The 24,286-nt window shown below is 36.8% G+C and overlaps 3 protein-coding genes and 1 pseudogene across 6 annotated transcripts; 1 reads left to right on the forward strand and 3 right to left on the reverse strand.

The window, feature by feature from the left end:
* Positions 1-690: 690 nt before the first annotated feature.
* Positions 691-2,094, reverse strand: LOC149044928 (uncharacterized; annotated as a pseudogene).
* Positions 2,095-2,523: 429 nt separating this feature from the next.
* On the reverse strand, positions 2,524-14,159 carry LOC149044929 (mitogen-activated protein kinase 14-like). The gene is made up of 13 exons (XM_089206901.1): positions 13,911-14,159; positions 12,675-12,804; positions 11,785-11,843; positions 10,675-10,786; positions 10,106-10,135; positions 9,913-9,960; positions 8,984-9,098; positions 7,603-7,678; positions 7,332-7,407; positions 6,300-6,378; positions 4,724-4,833; positions 4,282-4,348; positions 2,524-3,646 (listed from the first exon to the last, which is right to left on the reverse strand). The coding sequence occupies exons 1-13, from the start codon at positions 14,024-14,026 to the stop codon at positions 3,579-3,581; spliced, it is 1,086 nt and encodes a 361-aa protein (XP_089063027.1). The 5' UTR covers positions 14,027-14,159; the 3' UTR covers positions 2,524-3,578.
* A 12-nt stretch (positions 14,160-14,171) lies between these two features.
* On the forward strand, positions 14,172-22,598 carry LOC113671963 (tRNA-dihydrouridine(20a/20b) synthase [NAD(P)+]-like). 4 transcript variants are annotated; one of them, XM_089206904.1, is made up of 11 exons: positions 14,172-14,251; positions 14,820-14,846; positions 14,945-15,039; positions 16,746-16,821; positions 17,230-17,271; positions 18,151-18,285; positions 18,658-18,772; positions 19,659-19,752; positions 20,033-20,118; positions 20,829-20,916; positions 21,570-22,598. In XM_089206904.1, exons 1-11 carry the CDS (start codon positions 14,226-14,228, stop codon positions 21,641-21,643), a joined length of 858 nt encoding a protein of 285 aa, XP_089063030.1. In that variant the 5' UTR covers positions 14,172-14,225; the 3' UTR covers positions 21,644-22,598. The 4 variants fall into 4 exon arrangements, with proteins under 4 accessions (XP_089063030.1, XP_089063031.1, XP_089063028.1 ...); XM_089206905.1 differs by having other exon boundaries at positions 14,177-14,251; positions 16,776-16,821; XM_089206902.1 differs by having other exon boundaries at positions 14,183-14,331.
* Positions 22,513-24,228, reverse strand: LOC113671937 (U6 snRNA-associated Sm-like protein LSm3). Its single transcript, XM_027188204.2, has 3 exons — positions 24,054-24,228; positions 23,100-23,195; positions 22,513-22,739 (listed from the first exon to the last, which is right to left on the reverse strand). Exons 1-3 carry the CDS (start codon positions 24,174-24,176, stop codon positions 22,656-22,658), a joined length of 303 nt encoding a protein of 100 aa, XP_027044005.1. The 5' UTR covers positions 24,177-24,228; the 3' UTR covers positions 22,513-22,655.
* Positions 24,229-24,286: the final 58 nt, after the last annotated feature.

The following is a 24,286-nucleotide window of genomic DNA, read 5'->3' on the forward strand; positions in this document are numbered from 1 at the left end:
CTTACGCCTTACGGTGATCATAGACTTCAACGGATCAATGCTGGTTAAGAAAACCATTACCCACCGGAAAGGCCCTTCTAAGTTTAGGAAATGGGCTAAGATAAAATTGTACGATCTGGATCGGGACTAGCCGTTATAAACCGGTATTGAGAGAAAATAACAGCTGAATATTTCTTGAAAAAATAAGAATTTATTGTGGCAATTCAATCTCAACGTTACTTCTCTAAATTTTGTCCTACTACCAAACTTTATTTATAAGGTATTTTTTTCAAAACTGTATTAAACAAATAATATTCTTCAATCTTGGCTGTAGTTATCATTGCTACTTAACACATATTCCAGAAGTCAATGAATAACATGAACGACATAAACGAATAAAATCTAAAAAATTATGGACAAAACAATTCAAACAGCTGTAGTTCTTGACATACATCACGCATTCGTTCACAACTGAAAAACGTTTTTGTAGTAGTAAAGAAATGGGTGCGTTTCAGAAGTCTGTCACCGTGACTTACGTGATATCACCATAAAAGCTAATAGGTCACTTGCTACTTATAAGAATGACCTATGGCAACGGCAATCATTTCAAATCAGCAATGTGACTGCCTTCGCCCCTGGTACCACAGGCCGGGTGGTGCGAGTATGATGTCTTGTGGGAACATCAAAGAGGATCACGACTGCGGTACTGTGGAATCGTGAAAATGCCCGCTACTCCCTTTGCCTATTTCCTGTCGCATACCTTTTTTAGCGTCAGTAGCTGCCAAAAAATTTTAAAAGGTGAGGGGAGCGTATATTCTCTCATTCGCTGGGGTTTGTAATCCAAGGATGCATAGATGATTTCTCTAGAAGAAGGCCTCTATATATTCGGGAAGCTTAAGGTTTATTCTTGGGAGAAATATCGAATGAAGCACAAGTATATTCGTTGCGTTGTCAACGTGAAGCAGGCCTGTATCCTCCATTGCGTAAAAACACGTAATAGAAAAGATGACACATACACCTGAAAATTTATCTCTACCTTCACCTCTTACTTCCACCATGCCATCACAAACTGGTGCATTTTCCACACCATAATTCACACGAATAAGTGATGGCCACAACCCATCTTGCAATCTTTCAATTGCTTTCTGAAAAAGTTCCAGAACAGTTTGTGAAAGATTGTTATTACCGCATCTGAGAAAGACAATTCTTCTAGAGAAAACACATGCATCCGTGGATCACAAAACCTCAGCGAATGAGAGAATTTGGCCATGGCACGGAGTATTGCCTACGAGAAACAACAACTCCCCACGAGAAAAAACAATTCCCCACCTCAAGGCAGTATTCGCTGGATCCACCCTTGCTAAACACTCACGAATTCTTCCTCTTTGAATCCTCAGTCCAAGTGACTTAAGGTACCCGGTCAGGTATGTTCGCCCGGTTGTTAATCCATGACGAGCAACATACTCCAAGACTGATTCATCCAATTCTGTATCCGGCAATAAACTAAAATTCGCCGTACTTTGCAAGCCATATGATAGTACTCTACGATAAATTGTACAACGGGTTACACGAAACTACCAAGAAATTTTTGCCAGTGAAGATCCAAGTCCGAGAAGATCTTCTAACGTTTCAGGAGATAAATAAAACTGTGGTCTCCCTGGATTTCCCGTCCTAAGAATTTTACGTTTACATCGAGAAATTGATGAAGGTTTTACTGCTAGAACTTTGAGATGATTTTGAATAGCCTGCAATATTTCTGCAAACGTAATAGCTAGAGATTCCCACTCGATCCGATCTTGCTCAATGTTGGTTAAGGCAATAGAACTCGAAAGACTAACAGTTCGATCGAGAACTGCAGATTGTACTTGCAAGTCATTGATATTCGTTTCCTTAATATGTATACACTGCTCTGTCCCATCGAGCACTGACGATAAAAAGTTAGGTAAGTCTTTTTCCACGCCAAATTCTGGCCTAATGTCCGCCATGATGCTAGTTAACTTTCCCGCGCGAAAACACAAAGTATTAAAGTTCCCGTATGCTAGTTATCATTTCCGGTCATTAACCGGAAGCAATTTTTAAATGTACTCTTCTTCGCATTGAATTGGAATTGAAATTGAAATTAAATTGAGTTGAATTTCCATTGAATTGAACCTGAATTGAACTTGAATTTTCATTGAATTTTCATTGAACTGAACTTGAATTGAACTCAAATTGAAATTGAATTTTGGTATTGAATATTGCTACAATGGGCTTGTTGTACTTACCCCAAATATCGTGAAAATTTGCGTCACCATTCTTCTAACTATTGAAAATGCAACCCCAACATAGTTAATCCAGTCGTGAAAATACGACCCAATTCTGCTTCACATCCCTATTACCCTATTACTGGGAATTACCCTTCCTTAGTACTTTCACAAAAGAATAACTTGGAGACAATTTGCTTAGGGTCTTTTGTTCCGTTCCTGACTTTTCTCTCCCAACGAACAGAACTGGGTTCACCTTTGTAAGGTATCAACAATGCAGTTTAAAAACGACACCCTCAGGTTCTCATATCTTTCACTTTCTTTAATAAGAAACAATACCGACTATGAATGCTAGATTTTCACAAAAATTAATTTCGCCTCTAAAACGCGCTAAAACTGATATAACTGATATAACTAATTACACGTGTATTAATCATCATAAATCAATTTTATCCTTTTGAAAGCCATTCATTGACAAAAATACATGATTAAACAAATTCTCCTATCTGTTGTTCCCGGAATAAATGGACTAATTCAAAAGAATTTCAAGTTTTATCTCATCTTGGTGCTGGCTACATGATGTCACCGTTACATCATAAATTACTGAGTCCTTGAAATAGAGCTTCATCGCATAACTGACAATTCAACTCCAAAAACCGAAATTTTATTCAAGGGATTCGTCTCAGCACGAAACATTTGAACACCAATTTCAAAACGAACCAATCAAAATCACACGAGAAAAAAGTATATTCAGAGAAAATATGATAGTCGTTGGTTACATTTGGACACGCTTGTAGGTGAAGACCTGTCAAATTTCGTGTTGCCTTATTGTTTTGATTTATAAATAGAGTTAGAGAGACTTTTCGGCTTCTGAACGAGTAGAAGGTTACAATACGAGGGATATTTCATTTCTTGACAGTGTTTAAACTGCGAACAAATTTTTACAACCACTAAAACAACTCTCCAGTCAAAGGTCACACCCGAAAAAAGATACCACTAGAGCATTATTCGATTAAATGTCCAAAATCATTAGCCAATAAGAACTCAAAGCAAAAAAAAGCAACCTGTTTGAAGCGCGGGAAAACGCGAATGACCAACTCGCGATTGTATTTAGTTTTGCATCTGATTGGTTGAGAGGATGGGGCGCGAGTTTTCTGAACCAATCACACAGCAAAGTAAAGTAAAACCAAAGCAACCCCGAATTACTTTCGACACTCAACTGAAAATTGATTTAAGAGAACACCCAAGCTTCCAAAGGCTTCCCACTCTCCCTTTATTCTTGGTAAAAGTCTGTTCATATTCATGTCTTCCAAGGATAATATACAAACTATTATTTTCCTTTTCCCAAATTGTTCTTTATCCAGTTTGCATACTCTCTTCTTCTTTCTTTGACTGATAGTCAAGGATTTCTTTGTAAACCAGATCTGAAACAAAATAGAAGATACTTTTAGAAAGTACTATGGGCAAACGTGTTCTTTAATGTTCGTCATTCCACCCTTAAAATAATCTCCATGAAAAGAGGTCTGACATCAAATTATGATGTAAAGGAGCCAGGTAAAAGCGAAATTTATAAAATAATTCAAATAGTACACGCGCTCTGATTGGCCATAAAACCATTTTACATGAGCGTATGTAAACACGGTTTTCGTTCCTCTTTCATTAGTTATTTTATAAAAGAAATGTCAAATGGTTTCCGTGTTTACATAGCCTGATGTAAACACTTGGGAGGTTGGGAGAACACTCGATAAACTGGAAACCACTCCGCTTCGCGTCGTGGTTTCCTACGCTTATCTCGTGTTCTCCCAACCTCCCGCGTGTTTACATCAGGCTGTGTAAACAAGGAAACCATTTTACATTTCTTCATTCTTTCATGTGGCTTATTTTATATCCGTGTCAATCTTCTCCATCTTCTTCGTTCCGTTTTCTTTATTATTTCCATTTTCGATGTTGTACTATCTTCCTAAACTGTTATTTTTTGGTTTCTCTTGCGAATAGGGTGACTTCGCATCTTTCACAGAATGACTTAAAATAACGAACTCGGTGGTAAAGTGTTTAATACCTCTCCATTTATCTATTGGCCAATCCTTGGCTTCGAACTGTACTTCATCAAATGGCTCACACGTTGGCTGTTAAGGAAAAGAGAGAAATGTTCCCCTAGTACATCACTCTTGATGGCTATTGGCTTGAGGACACCCTATTTCCAGATATACCACACTTAACAACGGCAGGGGTCAGAAACATAGACTACTACCATATTGAGTGCTTCTCACCGTAGGGATTACGATTGCCGATTTGACTCAGTTGATAAATTCAAATTTCCCTGTTAGACTCTTCCACCAACGCAGCGCCACAGTTTCTTTAGAAACTCACCCCCTTTATTCAACTAATATGAGCTATGTGTATCCTTCAACCAAATTCGATTATTTTCAGTAAACTATCCCAAGGAGCACAGAAAATCTATGACATATGTTTTAAAATTTTTACGTCCACTTGAGGGTTACCTCGTCGTCTGCATCGGCATAAGTAGCCACGTAAGGATGTGCGAGGGCTTGTTCTGCTGTGATTCTTACGTCTGTATCAAGGTTTAGCATCCGTTCCAGCAGATCTACAGCTGAATAAGGCCACAAATATAATGTTTCAAAGCTTACAGAGTTGCATCATTTTGTACATTTTCAGGCAAATGAATGCAAGAGGGAGGTGTCGTTTTCGTGCTCTTCCTCCTGAATGTGACTTGCCTAAACCCAAACCTCACCTGAAAATTATCTGTGCTTCCTTTAACAAGGGAAAAAATCTTTAGCTTGTTTTGTAGGTTAGGTGAAAGTTTGACAACAAAGTTTTCTGATGATTCTGGCAGTGTCGATGACATCCACAGAAACAGGAGTCCCAAATCATATAAGATGACACACCCAGTGGGCCAAATAACAAAAAGACTCCCTGGGTGCAACTCCATTTCAGGAAGCCCATTTCCCCAGCCATCATTAACACTAACATCCCTCACACCCCTGGGGGAGAGAGAGGCATTGCCCAAACCCCATTGAACACTTGGTCTCTAGAAGTTTTTCCCTAATGCATGTTTGCGCCCAGTTGCCTAAATAAAACAAGTTCACCTCTGCCTTCACAAGTTTGCCCAAAAATCTTAAAACTTGATTCTTTACAATGAACATATTATTTTCCTGTCAAAATCATGATATATTTTGATGAAGAAGCAATTTTTCTTGAGTCAAATGCTAACCTACAAAAACATGCTAAGTTGCTTTGAAACACTGGGCTCAACAACAAACAAGTGTGAATATCAACTACTCTACACATATTTTTGGCCTAACAGTATTTTAGTTTGTTCTTAAAAAGTAGCTCTTGGAATTTTAGCATAAAAAATGTAGTGATTTTGCACTACTTGTGTAGGAGTCCTGTGTCGCGTTATAACACGCCTAAAAATTTGCATCTTGAACAAACTCTGCTATGGTTTCACCTTGAATTGCATGTTAATCAAAACACATGATAACTTCTTCAGAAAATGACTGAATTCTGCTGTTTGGAAATGAGTTGAAAGATTTGCTTAAAGATAGTGCAAACGTGTTCTATTGCTGGGGGCAACCTTGTTTTACTACAGGTGGCAAACTTGTTTTACTACAGGGGCAACATTGTTTTACCACAGGGCAAACTTGTTTTTCTACAAGGGGCAACCTTGTTTTACTACAGGGGGCAAACTTATTTTACTACAGGGGGCAAACTTATTTTACTACAGGGGGCAACCTTTCTTTACTACAGGAGGCAAACTGGTTTTACTACAGGGGGCAACCTTGTTTTACTACAGGGGACAAACTTGTTTTACCACAGGGGGCAAACTTGTTTTACCACAAGGGACAAACTTGTTTTACCACAGGGGGCAAACTTGTTTTACCACAGGGGTTAACCTTGCAAAGGTGGTGGTGGAGGGGGGAGGGGGGGGGGAAATTGCATAAACCTCCATAAACCCTTCGACCTGATTTTGCTTGATCTCCAGTTGACCATGGGCATCATAACTATCAAAAGCCATGCCTCCTAAATGTACATCATGGTAACATTTACTTTACGTACCTTGTGGGTTAGCATGAACAAAAACCTCTGTAAATGGTCTCTTTTCATATTTTGGCATTGATGCTATATAACTTCTTGCCTGGAGAACACATAAAATGGTTAAGATCTACTGACTGTTCCCAAAAAAGAAAAAAACAAATAATTTTGACTCGCTGACCAGCAGATGAACTGATTGACAGACTGATTGACTGACTGAGGGGCTGAGTGGCTGGCTGACTGACTGAGTGGCTGACTAACTGACTGATTAACTGACTGATTTACTGAGTAATTTAGTGTTAACGACTCAGTTGAAAACATAAATTGGCCACCGTAAAGAGCTAAAAGGCTGACGTTTTGAGCATTAGCCCTTCATTGCTCTGACAAAGGGCTAAAGCTTGAAAAGTCAGCATTTAACTCTTTTTTCAACTCAGATGTTCACACTAAATTACCTGCTATACTCTCCCACTGATGCAGCACCATAGTTTCTTTAGAAACTTACCCCCTTTATTCATTTGACTGATTTATTGGCTGACTGACTCACTGACTGTCTGACTGGCAGATGGACAGATGGATGGGCAGATGGACTGGCTGACTGACAACAAAAGTCATTTCTATCTCCATATTGACTTTAAGCCTACATGAACAATGACACAATTTTTGTTTATCTATTGAATATTTACCAAAATAAAGATACAGTTCCTTGATTGACTGATTGACTGACAGACTGAGGGGCTAACTGGCTGGCTGGCTGACTGACTGACTGGCTGGCTGGCTGACTGACTGACTGGCTGACTGACTGACTGACTGACTGACTGGCTGACTGACTGACTGACTGACTGACTGGCTGACTGGCTGACTGACTGACTGACTGACTGACTGACTGGCTGGCTGACTGACTGACTGACTGACTGACTGACTGACTGGCTGACTGACTGACTGGTTTACTGGCTGGCTGGCTGACTGACTGACTGACTGACTGGTAGATAGACAGATGGATGGGTAGTTGAACTAGCTGACTGACCATAATCCTTAGATCAAATCAACTACACTTACTGATTCACTGCTGATTTTCCCTAGGAAATCTTCACCAGGTTTCCCAACAAGTTGCATAATTCGTGTCAACTGATCAATATTTTGTAACAGTTAAGGCTAAGCAAGTTACTTATGTAACAATACATAAATAATTACTGGTTTGCAAGAAATGAGAAGACAAAGAGAAAAATTTAGGAGGAACTTGTTCATTAATATTTTTATTCCCTTTCAAGTACTACAAGTGAAACAAGATGAATTTTTTATCATGTAAAAATGAAAAGTCATTAAAAGGATATGATCATTCCCAGGAAACAATGTTTTACCCGTCAGAAGCTCAGCCATGATGCAACCAACAGACCAAATATCCACTGCAAAGGAGGAAAACACCCTTCATTTAAATACTGAAATAAGTCTGAATACCATATTCCCTCGAGTAAGAGCCCACAATCTAATAAGCACCCTCCCCAGAGTAAGCCTTCACCCCAGAGGCCATAATGTCAAACAAGCATCCCTCTTAACCCTTTAAATCCCAAGATCTGATTTTTGATTCTCCCTTCTAGCTGCTAGACAATTTCTTGTTCACTAGTTATGAGAATTTAGTGTTAGATCAAGATGACAACTTCAACCTGATAAGTTTGAGTATTCTCATTACCTTTTTACTAAATATTGTGTGGATATTATAGGGAGAAACTACATGTTGATCAGTTCTGGGAGTTAAAGGATTAATTAGATAAGCACTCTACCCCCTCCTCCCTCACTTCCTTCAATAATAGGACTAAGGAAGACCTGTTCTCTTGCCATGTTAGTTATAACTTTTTTAAATGTCAAATATGGTGGAATCAGTGCAAGAGAACAGTTTCTTTCTTTTTAACCCTTTAACTCCCAGAGGTGATTAACATCTACCTTCTCCCTACAATATCAATACATTATTCAGCAAACAGGTAATGAGAATACTCAAACATATCAAGTAGAAGTTCTTGTCTTGATCTAACACCTAATTCATGTAACTAATTTAAAAGGGAACATGTTGTAGCTGCAGGGGAGAATTGACTATCAGATCTTGGGAGTTAAAGGGTTAAGTCACTTCCAGTCGTTTCTCTCTCCATATTGACTTTAAGCTTACATGAGCAATGACACAGTCTTTTTTTTATCTATTGAACATTTACAAAAATAAAGATACAGTTCCTTGAAAGCAGAAATTGATAAGCACCCCCCTTCCAATAGCCACCTCTCCTTTAAGCATGAATTATAAATAGGCGCCTAGGTGCTTATTTGAGGAAATACAATATATCAATGAAATAATAGAAGCACAATTTTTCCTCAGGGACTGACAATTCTGTAGATAGATCAGCTTTTTTGACAGGGAAATATAGTACTGTTTGAGGGAAGAGTAATTTATCAGAAGTTGAGATTTAACCTTTAACCCTTAACTCCATAACTGGCCAAGACAGAATGTCTCCTTCTAATATCAATATAATATCAAGCAGACAAGTGATGAGACTGAAGAAAAATGTCAGCACAGGGATTTTTAGTTGATCCAATGCCAAATTCTCTGAATTAACATCAAAGAATTGTATAGCAGACAGTAAGGAGAATTACTAATGAGATCTTGGTAATGAAAGGGTAGAATAGAAATGAAAGAGAATCATGAAAACTCCAAGCTAGACACAAACCTGTTTGATTATAATGCATCCAGTTGAGCATGATTTCTGGTGCTCTGTACCATCTTGTTGCTACATAACCTGTCATTTCCTCCTCTGCCATTCTTGCCAAACCAAAGTCAAGAATCTTAAGAAGAAAAAAAAAAGTAATTAGTCAAGAGCATGTTCCGACGAGCCTTAAACTGTTTTTTTATCTAAAAAAAATTGGCAGATCAGAGTTACTGCAAAGAAATGCACCTCTAAGCAAACAGAAAGCTAACCGATCACTCCCAAAGAGGTACAAACATTAAAGAAAAAACAACAACAAATAAAATTTGGTAAATTGTCTCATTTTCCTCTCTATTTAATATTGGAACAGTATGTCAAAATTAAAAGCTATGTGGTTCTTTGCTTTTTATTATTTTTGTTCTTGTAAGTAATGTCCATTTTGTTACAGTATTGTAAGTAATTTAAGTGAATTACAAAATAAAATTAAATGACCCCCCTTCAAAAAAAAAAGGGTTGGTTTTATCAACTAAGACGATGATGCAAATTGACCACCGCAAACAGTTTCTATAGCTGATATTTTGAGCATTATCCCTTTATCAGAGTGAATGTCAAAGGCTTATGCTTGAAAAGTTAGCTCTAGAGACTCTTTGCAGAGGCCAATCTGCATTCTCAACTCAGGTGATAGAACCAACTTATCTTTTTTTTTTCTTTTAGTGTTTGTACCCTTTAGAAGTGATAATTTAGCTTTCCATTTGCATAGAAATGAATATTTCTTATCAAATCAGATGATAAAAATGAACTACATGTATCTTGTGATACCTCCCACTGATGCCGCAACACAGTTCCTTTAGAAAGTTACCCCTTTTATTCACTAAAAAAGACATCCTTTATGATTTGCAATGAAGAATACACTATACATTAAATTAAACAAAAACACCTTAAAGTGGTTTTACCCTGAGTTCACAATCCTCGTTAACAGCTATATTACTGGGCTTCAGATCCTACAAATCCAATAAAAAATTTGTGAGTAAAGAAACATACACACAATGGACTCATTTGAAGTTCTCTCTCTCATTGTGCAATACAGCTTGGTTTGACACTTAACTGGCTAATATACTAATTAAGTTATCTAAAAAAAAAACCTACCCTGTGAATGACTCCTGCTGAATGGACGTACTGAAAAGAAAATTAGAACCATTAATGACACCTCATCAGATTTCTCAACATGCTTTCAGTAAGAATTCATTCAAGTTCTGTGAGAGCATGCCCCACACCCTCCACGAATGGCATTTTTTTTTTCACAAAACAAGCCATGCTTTACATCATCAAATAAGTTGAAGTTAGTCATCATGGTAAATAACACTTTCAAAAGAGAAATGTAATCATTGTCTCACAATGAGGTCACTTTGGATGTGGATTGCAACATTTTGACTGCATACTGCGAGTCTTCTTCAGACAATGAGGTTGATTGAGTATGAATGGGTATAGGTGATGCACGCCATTAGAAGCTTAACCACCATAAATTATATACATCAATGGAAAGGTTATGAAATGTGCTATTTAGCAAAAATTATTTTGTTTTTGCTTGATCTAATCATATACCAAATGGGGTGCAACAATTCAAAATGGATGTCTTTCTTCAAGCGAATTAATCGCACATCAAATCATGGAGATTGCTAAAGAAGAAATTATGTTTAGCACTTAGTTGTCCCTACCTTAAGCCCTCTCAGTATCTGATAAACAAGAAACTGAACATGTTCATCAGTGAGTTTCTGACACTTAAGAATGCTGTTCAGATCAGCTCCCATCAGAGCAGTTACCATATATCTATTGGTTAGAAGGAAAAAGCAGAAAGTTAATATGAAATCTAGAAAAGCCTTTCTCAGGTGGTTTAAAAATTCCAAAGACCATTATAAACAATTGTCTTTTTGCATGACAAGGACTAATTTTGGTGTTCATGAAACCCCCTCACTCCTAGGAGTTGCCAGAAATAAATTTTTCCTAACTCTCAGGATCTGCAAGTCAATTCTGCCTAAATGTATAGTTGCTCCTCATTTCCTTGTAAATTAGAGTCAATAGTTTGATGTTAAAATTGTTAAAATCGAGATAACAACTCCTGCCTGATGAGGTTGAATTTTCTTATTACCTATCTGCTGGGTAAGGTGAGTTACATGTTAATCACTTCAGAGGGTTGAAGAGTTAACATTGACAAATTCAATAAACTTTCAGTAAGATGATGAGAAGAAAGCAGAGTTTGATTAAGCACCACATTCACAGACTGAGATAAAATGATGAGAAAATGTATGGCAGACAAAGGAGGTGTCTTAACCCTTTAACTCCCAAGATCTGATTGTTAATTCTCCCTGCAGCTGCTACACATTTCCTTGTAAATTAGTTATGAGAACTTGGTGCTAGATCAAGATAGCAGCTTCTACCTAATAAGTTTGAATATTCTCATTACCTGTTTGTTGAAGAATGTACTGATATTGTAGGGAGAAGATTTATGTTAATCACTTCTGGGAGTTAAATGGTTAATTATAGAGAACATACTCCATAAATAAAAAATATGCCTAGGTAACCATCAAATAATTTTTAAGTCATAAAATAGGTTAATCACTGTGGTAAATTATACTTTAAAAGAAAAATATAATTGTTTGTCTCACAATATGACATTTTGACTGTATACTGCTAGTCTTCTTCAGGTGACTCTTAGTGTGAAGAAGACTGGCAGCATCCAGTCCAAATGTTGCAACCCACATCCAAAGTGACCACACTGTGAAACAAACAATTGTGTTTCTCTTTTGAATTAATAATGTTTCACTTACACATCTTGAAAACTTTCAAATGAAATATTTGGAGTAAAGACATCAAGCAAACCAATAACCTTAGGAGAAAAAAAAAACAGCAATTTAGTTAAAATGTTGAAAGAAATAGACTAAAATCTGTCCTATAAAATATCGGTGTCACCCTGTGGTATTGTTGTAAAAATAAAGATTCAAGTACATGAGTGAAAACAAAAAAGGAAAAAAGTCATTTAAAAAAATAACAAAAATTGATGACAAATGTTAGTTAACATTGGACACCAACATCATGATTAAATATAAAATAACTCAAATTTTGACTTGCAAATATCCTTTTTTCTACAGAATCATTTTCATTGTAGCTCATCTGTATGAATCATGTTTTTAACTGCATATCATTCACAGGTCAAAATATAATTTTTTTTCATGTAATTGTGATCAGATTCCATTAGGAGAATGAACAACCCTCCAAATTTTACCTTGATACCAACATGTGGCTTCTTAGCTCAGTCTGCAGGGGCACCTAACTTAACCATTTAACTCCCATGAGTGACCAAGAGAGAATTTCTTTTTACAATATCAATACAATATCAAGTGGGCAAGTGATAAGAATAAAGAAAAATATCTGTTAGGGGATTGGCCCTTAAACTCCCTGTGAATGACCAAACCAGAATTTCTCCATACAATATCAATACAATATCAAGCAGACAAGTGATGAGAATAAAGAAAAATTTAAATTATGGGATTATTATAACCAAATTCTCCAAACCAGCATCTTAAGAACTGTATGGCAGACAGTAAGGAGAATTGCTAATGAGATCTTGGGAGTAAAAGGGTTTATAGCAGTTGACCTGAGGGGATCATTTTCAAACATATTTCAGTCACAACGCCATAACTCTACACAATAAACCTACATTTTCATGATCCATATGGCGAAGAAGTTTCAGTTCCCTGAAGGATCTCTTTGCATGCATTGTGGTTTGGAAAGGTCTTGAGAGTTTCTTGATTGCCACTTGTTCTCCATTAGTGGTGTTTGTAGCAGAGCTGTAGATTTTTTTATAGATATTGTAAGTACATACAAACTCAGACCACCCTATTCTGTTAGTTCAGAGGTGCATCTAGGATAGGATTCTCCCGTTTTGTTCTCTACATTCTGTCCCTTCCAAAAAGGGAGAGAATGTGGGTTTCTTTTTCCCAAAAAGGTGCTGGTTATCAAGCCAGATGTGCACGCTAGACAGATGTATTTAGTATAACATCTTAAATAATCATGATCTGTTGGAAATACCAGAATTTGTGATGTTTATTTAACTCGATCTGAACAACATAACACAAGTGAAAAACAACATTTTGATACAACTTGCCTAACATAACATTCTATGTGTTCATATTTTGAACACAATTAAACCTCATTAATGATGAATCTACAAACTGATCTATTATTTGCATTTAAATTAAATGTACTGTTCCATTTTTATCTCTACATTGGTTAAAATGTATAACCTAGCTGTGAGTTTGAATTCATTACAGATATTTCACCATATAACTAAGATTAGAAGCCAGCCTGCGTGAAAATTTCCGGTAAAATTTACGCACAGCCCCATACTATTGTTAAACAAATCTGTTTTCCCAATCGCAATGTATTGCTTTTGTCGTTCTTTTCTCTATCCAAGAACTGAATGCATAATATAGTATGGTGCTGTGCGGAAATTTTCCCCAATTTCGCTCTAAACAGTGTTTTGGCAGGTTAAGGCAAGAGTTGAAGGAAAGATTTCAGCACAACGTCATACTTTTCAAAAACAAAGCATTAATCTCAGAGGTAATCCATTGTTTTTACTTTTGCTTCCTGATTGCAAATATTAGTATCCATGACGAAGCATGGGGTGATGTGGAAACTTTGTCGCGCTGAACATTGTGATAAGTAAGCATATTTATAGTAGGTGACGAATTAAACAAACTACATCGAGGATGTTTGCAGTTCTTGAACGCCTCTGTTCCTTTTTCACGAAGGGTGCGAAAATCGATGAAGCCTCTCAGTTTGAAAATCGCATCATTCCAAGATCAGCCATCAAATCAGGGTACAAACCTCAAATCAAATATTTTATGTACAATCGAGGCAAACTTCTGTCTGCATTTTAACACTCTGTACTCACCAAACTTGTCCATACGCGCCGGTTCCAATTGGACTCAGGTCCTGATACTTCTCAGGAACTTCCCAAACGGTTCTATTTAACTCCGTTCTATAGTAGCCAGGCGGAAGGTCAGCCATTATCACTTAGGCTTAGGTATTCTGAAATAACGCTTTCGCTTTCGCAAAGGCTTTTAACTGCCTTCAGGTGGTCGAGGTAAGTGCGCAAGTTTTTTCCTCTTCCCTTCGCGCACACTTATACCCAGATCTCGACGTTTGTCTCGTTCTCAGTGTCTCTCTCGAATAGCATGCCGGGTATCATTCATCATGGCGGACGGAGATGAAGAAAGTGAAGAAGATGGTGAAGTAAGTTTTAAAAAGCCTTTGGAACTCTTCGAGCAGAAAAAAATAGTGCGCATATGTGCGCCAATGGTTAGATATTCCAAGTAAGTCGTGATCGCCTTATTGTCTCTCCAGTTGGCGAGTATTATGTGGCCTGAGGAAGCGTTTTGGCGAAGGTCTTCGTTTTGCATTTTGAGCCTGCTTTTTCTACTAAACGAAGGCCTATATATATTACGTATATTTCAACTCCTCGAAGCATCTAAACTATAGCGACGTTTTATGAGTCAGCGTTCTTCCCCGTGTTGTTTTTTAAATTTAGTTTACGTGGATCTTCGGTTTTAATTTGGTATTCAGTAATCTTCGGACTTCGCTTTGATTTATAGTTTCCCTGGTTTGGATATTCACAGCATTGTACTACCATTGGCAAATACACTATGCATAAGTGCCTTGATATTTTGGCAGGACATCAAAGGTCATCTAAAAGTTTGCTGTAAAATGGACATGTCTTGGTGGAAAGAATAGCATTCTCAAACCTACCGCAAAAAATTCATATCTGATAACACCATCTTAATATATCATTTTACCATTTCAGGCTGCCATTTCGGACCCTAGTCAGAAGGTAATACGATGATTTACTTCTCACCTTATTTTCTGGTTCAATTTCCAATTAATTGTGAAGATTTAATGTTGAAAGCTTTGTTTTACTACTTAATACAGATATGGCTGTGACTTGGCATACACTCCTATGATAGTCTCGGACTCTTTTGTAAAATCTGTTAAGGCCAGGGACATGGAATTCACAACTAATGCAGGTGAAGAAGAAGAAGCAACAGATTACCATACAACTTGATCTTTAACCATTTACACTCTATCATCAGTTTGTCACTCTCCATACTGTTTTCCATACATTTCTAAAAGGGCTTAACCCTTTATTTTTATACGCTAACATGCTTGTGAGTAGTATAGCAGGTAACTTAATGTTAACAACTGGGTTGAAAACATAAATTAGCCACCGTAAAGGGTAAAAAAGCTGACGAAGGGCTAACGCTCGAAATGTCAGCTTTTTTACCCTTTACGGTGGCTAATTTACGTTTTCAACCTAGTTGTTAACACTAAATTACCTGCTATACTCTCCCACCGACGCAGCACCACAGTTTCTTTAGAAACTTACCCCTTTATTCATTTGTGAGTAGTATATTCTTTTCCATACATTTCCCCAATTACCGTAATTTCCGGTCGATTACCCGCGGGTAATCTGTTGATTTTGCATTAAATCCACGCCACTGCGGGTAATAGGGAGGTGCGGGTTATGTGACAATTTTAAATTCTTCTGGAAGTTGAATTGAAAAAATTTCTCACCTACCTGCGTTTCCACCTCTCAAATGAATTTTATTGTATCAAAAGTGCCACAAAGCGGCACGAAAACATGATGCCAACTCGAGTTTATTTCACGCATAATTAGTTGCGTGACAAACAAATTTTTATCGGCACGCGTGAAAACAAAACCTTGATGGTGACAAAAATAATCCAAGGATATCCGGCGCATCAGTAACAAATTTCCAGTTTTCACTAGCTTGAGCTAAAGAGAATTTTCCCGTTTTAAGGGACTTGTTAGGCCCAGTAGAACAGGAGATATCGATTTTTTTGAGAAATTGCCGACAGTAATTTTAAATCCCAAATGCATCACCAGAATGTTGAAAATAATAGGTGCGAAACTTAACTAATTTCGCGCTGAAAAAGTATTTTAACGACAAATGAACAATGGATATTGCTCATTACGCTCCTACATGCTATAAAAAGGTAACTGACTGAATAAGAATTATAAACCTCGATCATTCGCGATAAGTGTATCCACGAGTCACCAATTAAGTTAAAATGCCTGCTGTGAAACGCCCACGTCACAGTTTTACGTTTGATTATAAGCTTAGAGTAATAACTCTTGCCGATGAAATCGGTAATAGAGCAGCAGCAATAATCAATCAATAAAGTATAAGCTAATATTGACACAGAATTGTGCACATGTCTGAATCGAAAGACTGAAATGTATCGCCTTAATGTCACGTTTTCGCCACCGAAAAAGTTGAATAACAACGTGCGGGTTATCCACCGGTGCGGGTAATCCGTTGACTTTTTTTTTCGCCGTATGCAATAATCGGCCGGTGCGGGTAATCGGCCGTGCGGGTAATCGACCGGAAATTACGGTAGTGCCTTGGTACTAGAACGACTAGACACAGAAACAAAAGTTCTGTATGTATGTATGTTTGTATGTATGTCCTTTAGTACTGACAAGGAGGGTATTTTCAACAGTCTCAAGTTTCTATTTTACTGTTTCCTTTATTCTTGGGACCTTAATGTGTGGTTATTGTAAGAAGAAACTAGAAGCTAGTCACCCTCAGGGGTTAAAAGGTTAAAATGTGAAAATAGATAAATTTTTACATCAATCAGGTGTTTCTTTTTTATTTTGGTGGTCTTCTCTTTTATCACTTTATGTATGAATTACTTTCCCTGTTTTTCATAGGTGATCGCCCTTTAATTGTTCAATTTGCAGCAAGCAACGCAAAGGATTTTGCTGATGCTGCTGAAATTGTAGCACCGTGAGTTAACCCTTTATTTTTATACCCTAACATACTTGTAAGTAGTATATTCTTTATACTGTTCCCTATATATTTCCTTTGGTACCGACAAGGAGAATTTGTTTAACAATCAAAGCCTCCTAGGTTGCTTGTTTCCTTTATTCTCATTATCTTTATGAATGATTCAGCAGTGTAATTGTTAGGAGAAATTAGATGCTGGTCACTCTTAAAGTTAAAAGGGTTAAATAATTCGTTCTAGTGGAATTTTTATCTTGCATTATCACATATTTTACTGCAGCTGGTTGTGGTTTTAGTTGAATTAGCCCTGACACCCTATCCTCTTCAGTTTTGATCTTTTAAGAATTTGAAACACATGAAAAACTCACCTGTTGTCCTGCTTGGTGACATACTTAATTTTTTCTGCTTCAGGTTTTCTGATGGTGTTGATCTTAATTGTGGCTGCCCTCAAAGGTAACTGAATATTGATTTATTAATAGATACAATTAAAATGAAATAAGATGCACATCAGATACAACCATTTGCTCAAAATGATCACAACATGCACTCAAGACAAGAGGCCCACCTAGCCGGTGCTTATCCTGGTCTCTGCAGAATGAAGTCAATAGAAGTATGGGTACTCTCCCTGGATGGGATAGCAGTCCATCGCCCAGGCATTTTGTCAGCTTTGTCTTATGGTGTGCCTTTGTAGAATTGTGTCACAAACAGTCATGCTTTATAACCCCTTTTTTACTAGTTATTTGGTCTTTTTTTGTACAGGATGTTATTGATTTTAACTTGACTTGCTGATTTTGCTTCATTATCAAACTGCATAACGATTTTCCTGACATGTATAGTTCAGAGTTGTTAGCATTTTCCGTTTTGCTACAATTGGCCCATTAAACAGTATAAAAATAATTATTTGATTATCTAGTAAACAAGTGTCAATAAAAGTCCATACCAATTTATGCTCATGGGTGCAGAGAGTCAGTGTGAGAATTAATTGTCTTCCCCAAGAACACAACACAATGACCAGGTTATGTCTCAAATCCAGGCCTCTAGACATGAAGTGCAGAGCACTAACTGTTGAACAACTGGGTCCCCTTATTAACCCTTTAACTCTCAAGATCTGATTGTTAATTCTCCCATCTGGCTGCTACACATATCCTTGTAAATTAGTTATGAGAATTTGGTGTGAGATCAAGATAATAACTTCTACCTGATAAGCTTGAATATTCTCACTACCTGTTTGCTGGATAATGTAAGGATATTATAGGGAGAAGTTTTCATGTTGATCACTTCTGGGAGTTAAAGGGTAGATGGTCAGGATGGTCAGGATTTTGTGTCTTCCAGGTGGGCCATGCAAGAGGGATATGGGGCAAAACTGATCAGAACACCAGCTTTAATTAAAGACATTGTGAGGCAGACTGTGGAACGAATCCCTGGATTTCCTGTATCAATCAAAATTAGAATCCATGATGATTTAAGGTGGGTTCTGACTTGAATTTAAAATTTCTAACACTAATGATCTTATTAAAAAGATGTTGAGTTTGTTTATTTTAAATTGGAAAAAAATGAATGAAAAACCAATGACATGTCATTTCTAAGACCTAGGTTTTAGCAAAGATGGAAAGATATTTATTGTTTTAAGTACAACATGGCTTTCCCTTGGATTGTGATCAATCTTCATGTCAACCTCACTCTCATTTACATCATGTCAACCAACGCAAAGAATTTCACACTAGCAACCATACTGCAGTCTCTGTCATGAAAGCTTTATTTAACCCCTGAACTCCAAGATCAAATTGTCAATTCTCCCATCTAGCTGCCTGCTACACACATTTCCTTTTCTTATAACAGTAAAACAGTTCAGCTCTGTCAGCAAGCTGAAAAGGCTGGTGTGGCTTGGATAACAGTTCATGGGAGAACAACAAGGCAAAGAGGAGAACCAGCAAACTGGGATGCCATAAAATTGGTATTTGTTGTAAAATTAAATATTCTAGTATGTATAATGGATTTCTTATTAAAGGGACTGATCATTATTTATGAAGAGTGGGGGAAGGGAAAAATATGTTGGAAAGATCAAAATTTTGATAAACTCTCTCTCCCCCCTCCATGCAATGTAAATAGCAAGTGAACCCCCTTCTTTATTCAATATATTAACATGATCACCCCCCCCCCCCCAGTCAATTCATATCTCATATCTCCTCTTACATGCTTAGTAGTTAATTAAAATTCATGTCACATACAACCGTAAGATGACTGCTTTGCATGACACCTACCTCTGGCAGTGGACCTCTCTTAGAATACATCAAACTGCTGATCCCCCATAAACTTCTTTATTAAAAGTTTACCCTCCCCCTTCTAGCCAATCTGAAATAGCCTTTACTCAATGCATGTGTATGATGGTCAAACATGATCTAGTAGATATCTTTCATTATTTATTTATGTACCTGCTTGCCATTGTATTGAAGTGCAATAAGGAGAAATTCCTTAATGGTTAACCCTTTAACTCCCAGAAGTGATTAACATGTAACTTCTCCCTACAACAACCATACATTATCCAGCAAACAGGTGATGAGAATACTCAAACTTATCAGGTGGAAGTTGCAATCTTGATCTAACACCAAATTCTTGTGCCTAATTTTAAAGGGAACATATAGCAGATAGAGGGGAGAATTAACAATCAGATCTTGGGAATTAATGGGGTAAAAGGTGAAGTTGCTGAGACTGCCTGATTTTTGTTTGTGTGACCATTTAGATAGAAACCCCTTAAATGGAAGTGTCATTTGGAAATGATATCAGGACAATAATTTGGTCACTCAATATTTATTGCTCATTCCACTTTGTTTTCATTTCAGATTCAAGAAAGTGTATCGATTCCAGTTGTGGCCAATGGAGATATCAAAACAGAATCAGATGTTATAAATGTCCATGAAAAAACAGGAGTCAATGGTAAATTTTTCAACTTTTGTATGCATATTTTCCATGTTGTTCTCTATACATTTCCGAAGGTGCTGACAAGGAGAATTTATGTAACAATCAAGAGCTTCTTTTGTTGGTAATCATTTAATTTATTTTAAAGTTTGATTCCGCAGTGATATTTTAAAGAGAAATTGCACTGTAGATGCCAATTGCTTTTGTGGGTTAAAGGTTTATTGTGCCATTGGGACTGAGAGTATTCTTTTACATCATTACATGCAATTTTTGTTGACAATATATCACTGTACTGCAGGTGTGATGGCTGCCAGAGGAATTTTGAACAACCCAGCGATGTTTGCAGGGTATCAGTCAACTCCTTTACAATGTGTCACAGATTGGGTAAGTCATAGAGATCACTGGTCTGTCTCAGGTTTTCTAGGAAACTTAGGTCACTGTAGAACATAGCAAACTTCCAGAAAAGATTTGGATCCATACTTTACAGGAGGAGTGACCATTTTGCTCATTAATTTTGTTATAATTATGTTAAAGGTAATTCCTCAGAAAAAAAAAGTTATGGAACAATTTTTTTAAACTTTCCTTAAATGTTCCCTACCAATGTCTGTTTTGAAAAATACAATAAAATGCTTGTTTAGGAGATACATGGGGCCAAACTTACCCCATTTATGCCTTTAGTGGAGTTAATCACAAACATCATTTCATCAGTTCACAGTACATTTTGCTGCAGCTGGAAGCAAGGGTTTTCAAAATAACACTTGGAAAATCTTGATAAGTAGAAAGTCTCGAGCATATAGAAGTTAGATATATAATATGTGGGAACATCAGGCAAATTTAAATGACAATGACTTAAAAATGTTCTTTGAGTTTAATTTCCCTTATTCAAAGGGGATAATTTTTTCACCAAAATTATGCAAAAAACAATACAGGTCATCGTGGACCAGCATCCCATTCAGGGGGGAGTAGTAATGCTCTTAGTGGCTTCATGCAAAGGAAACTGTGATAAACTCCAGCTGAATGGGCCACTTAGCTTGAAGACAGACTTAACCTACAAGTATTTTTTAAATAAATTGTTCACAACTGCACTATTTTAGGTTGATGTTGCTCTTTCCCTTGGCACTCCTTTCACCAACTTTCATCATCATTTGATTTACATGTTAGAGAAAGTGACAACAAAAGCAGGTAAATAAGGATGGGGATGTGAATTGTTAAACAGCTTATTAACCCTTGAACCCCATAAGAGTGACTAGCATCTAATTTCTCCTTACAATGTCACTCCTGAATCACATATTAACATCATGAGAATCAAGGAAATGATCCCCAACAAAATCAACTCTTGATTGTTAACCAAATTCTCCTCATCAGCACCATAGTAAATGTACAGAGAACGGTATGGAGAATATGAAAAAAATGTTAGGATGTAAAAGTTAATGGTGGGTGCTGAATGATTCTTATGTTTGGGAGTTGGGTTGAATTAAATTGGAAATATTTTGGGGTAATTTAAGTGTTATCAACTGAGTTGATAATGTAAATTGGCCACTGTAAAGACTTTAAAGGCGAGCTAGGTGTCCAATTTATATTATCAACTCAGTTGATAACACTAAATTACCCTATTAAACTCTCCCACCAATGCGGCACCACAGTTTTCTGTAGAAACTTGCTCCCTTTATTCATTTGAAATATTTTTGGCCTCATACAGCTGAAGATAGGCTACATTTCTGGAAATATTTGACATTTTCCTCAAAATTTTCCATTTAGAAAACTTCACTTTATTTCATAGCTATAGTCCATTATGTATTGCTGAAGTTTGTTTTATCTCTTTTTTTGCTTTTTAGACAGAAGAGTGTTCAGTGAGCTTAAGAGTATACCTTCAGTTTTGGAATATCTTAGAGTAAATTACAACATCTAAAACAGGAATATGATGTAAAAAAGTTTACTGCAAGTCTGTTGGGAAACACTCAGTGTAATTGTTGGTTTATCAATGGCAAAAGAGGCAAGGCAAATGAAGAACTGACCAAAAACAGTAAAGGGCATGACATGAAGTTGCTAAAAAAATGAAGTTACTTTTTCTGCTCAGTAATAGATGTTGGCTCAAAGTCAGGGGTTTGAATAAAAGCAGGTTAGCAGAGATCTACCACCAGTCTGTTTAATCTGGAGCAGGCTGTTGTGTGGGTTTTGCATCATGGCCCCTTTTCAGGCACAGTCACCCATTACATGAATGTACACCATTCAGCAGCTGTTCATGTTAGAACTTATTTAAACCGCAAAGTGTCAGAGAAGACTTAATTCAGACTTAATTCCATACATGAAGACATCAAGTAACAGTGACAGTGAATGTATTAGTTAAGTTTCATCAAGGAAGTGATTTCCCGAGCAAACATCTAACACCAAATTCTCATAACCAATTTACTAGGAAATGTGTAACAGCTAGAGGGGAGAATTAAACATCTGATTTTGGGAGTTACGGGTTAAAGTGTATTACCCAAAAACTTTTTGACCCTTAATCCAGTGTGTGAACTACCACAGAAGCTGCTTAACCCTTTAACTCCCAAGATCTGATTGTTAATTCTCCCCTCTAGCTGCTACACATTTCCTTTTAAATTATTTATGAGAACTTGGTGCTTGATCGAAATAGTAGCTTCTACCTGATAAGTTTGAATATTCTCATTACCTGTTTGCTGAATAATGTATGGATATTGTAGGGAGAAGTTTTATGTTAATCACTTCTGAGAGTTAAAGGGTTAAGAAGTTTTCCAAAAAAATAAAAATCACAGATTCAAATGTTGTTATCCTTTTATTTAGACTTGAACTTTTTTAGAAAAATGTATGAATATCAAAGCAATAAATACAATACTTTTGGGAAAGCCTTTACTACTTCTGTGTCTATTGATCTTTAGATGAAAGCAGCCATATTGGTGATTTTAGAGTCCAACACGTAAAGGTGGTGAGACTAAGATGACTCCATCTCCCCTCACAAACAGCATTGGAATATTCCTTTTTGTTGTCTGTTGCAAAACAAAATAACAGACATAAATTCAAACTGATCCGAGCTATGCTCATTACTACAGTCACCTTTTAACAAAATGGTGACCATTTTTCAAGTCTTGTTTATCTATCATAACAAGTCTTTTTGCCCCAAGAGAGGCAAATTAAGAAGCAGGCAAAAAAGCATTTTACAAGTTTATTTCAGGAAATCTACATCAACCTTGAATGCCTTCATTTTGTTATTTTCCCTGTTTACAACTTCAATCGGTCTTCCAAATTATTTTTTAAAGAATTGTACAGTTTACTCAAGTAGCTTGGTGCAATACTGTAGTTTCCAGTCTATGGTCAAATTCTGCTCAGAATGAATCATGAGTTTTTACCTTGAAGAGTTCTTCGTATGTTTCTTCATCTATTTCTACAGTTGTAATGGTTTCCTCAACCTCGCTCAAGATCATATTAAGATGCTGATCATAAGCCTGGAAAGAAATTAAGAATACTACATATCCATAAAAGTGAAAGGTGTTAATCTGATGTATATCAATCTGATTGCCATATATTTCCCACTATACAATATGGAAACACAAATTGACATTACTGTGGCTGGACATGATTATTTGCTACATTCTCAGAACACTATCACACTAAAAGATAGTTAAAACCAACAGACTTATATTGAGGACATTGTCTAGATGTGAATTCAAATTCACCCAAACAGTGTACGGTCACCCATTAGGAGAATTAGCTTTCAGATCCTGTAAGTGAAAGAGTTAAACCCAAGAATCATTAGCAAGTGGACTTGCCCAGATAAAAACAAGTGTAAAATTTAGCTTTAAGCCTGTGACGTTTCCTTGAGTTGACAAGTCGCTTATCAAATCACCATTTTACGTACAATGGCAGTCTTGAATTTCATTTCCTCAATCTCAAAAATCTTATGAATCATTTTGCCTGAGAAGAAATAAGATTTGTTCAGCTACATAGGCGTTGGATTAAGCTTAAGTGGCAATTAATCAAACACGAGAATGTGTTATTGTTTTTCTTCATTTCTGCATTTGATGAATCATTCCAATATTTATACATACAAGACGACCATTTGGCTTAGAGACTCGAATTCTACATTCGATAGATTTATGGAGACTATTTTATGTCAGCTGATACCTTGTCACTGATGGGAGACCAAACAGATTACTTTAATCAGAAAATGAGCTTTCTAGGGCTGAATTTGTTGTTTAAAGGACAAAACCTTTCACAATTCAGGATTTGAACCGTTTCAAATGTGTCTCTGTTGTCAGCTGAACATGGCGGTCCACAGAATATTATAGAACCAAAATACTTACGTGGAGTTTTCCCCTGAGTTCTCTATCGTTCCTAAGTTTTACGTAAATCCTCTCATCCAGACTCAGACGTATGAGATCAAGTGGTTCCTCCACAGTGTTCGCTGCTGCTTCATCTTCCGCCATTTTTGTTTTAAGCACGAGGAACGTCGTAAAATTACTCTGGGAGGGGAGGGTGGAGTCGAAATTAAAGATTAAGTAGGTACTGGTAAAAAACGGCAAGGATGCCTTCTCTT

The sequence above is a fragment of the Pocillopora damicornis genome, chromosome 5 (genome assembly GCF_964200805.1).
Source record: "Pocillopora damicornis chromosome 5, jaPocDami1.2, whole genome shotgun sequence".
NCBI classification, from domain to species: Eukaryota; Metazoa; Cnidaria; class Anthozoa; order Scleractinia; family Pocilloporidae; genus Pocillopora; species Pocillopora damicornis.

Excerpts from the sequence above, each read along its gene's own strand:
- LOC149044929 (XM_089206901.1), bottom strand. The coding sequence starts at position 14,026 with ATGGCTGACCTTCCGCCTGGCTACTATAGAACGGAGTTAAATAGAACC. Across the intron at positions 11,844-12,674 it reads GCCATATGGATCATGAAAAT|GTTATTGGTTTGCTTGATGT; the intron begins GTAGGTTTATTG and ends TTTTCTCCTAAG. Across the intron at positions 9,099-9,912 it reads ACGAGGATTGTGAACTCAGG|ATTCTTGACTTTGGTTTGGC; the intron begins GTAAAACCACTT and ends TTTCTTCTTAAG.
- LOC113671963 (XM_089206902.1), top strand. The coding sequence starts at position 14,213 with ATGGCGGACGGAGATGAAGAAAGTGAAGAAGATGGTGAAGTAAGTTTT. Across the intron at positions 18,773-19,658 it reads ACTGGGATGCCATAAAATTG|ATTCAAGAAAGTGTATCGAT; the intron begins GTATTTGTTGTA and ends TTTTCATTTCAG. Across the intron at positions 19,753-20,032 it reads TGAAAAAACAGGAGTCAATG|GTGTGATGGCTGCCAGAGGA; the intron begins GTAAATTTTTCA and ends ACTGTACTGCAG.
- LOC113671937 (XM_027188204.2), bottom strand. The coding sequence starts at position 24,176 with ATGGCGGAAGATGAAGCAGCAGCGAACACTGTGGAGGAACCACTTGAT. Across the intron at positions 23,196-24,053 it reads AACTCAGGGGAAAACTCCAC|GCTTATGATCAGCATCTTAA; the intron begins GTAAGTATTTTG and ends ATTTCTTTCCAG. Across the intron at positions 22,740-23,099 it reads CATACGAAGAACTCTTCAAG|ACAACAAAAAGGAATATTCC; the intron begins GTAAAAACTCAT and ends GTTTTGCAACAG.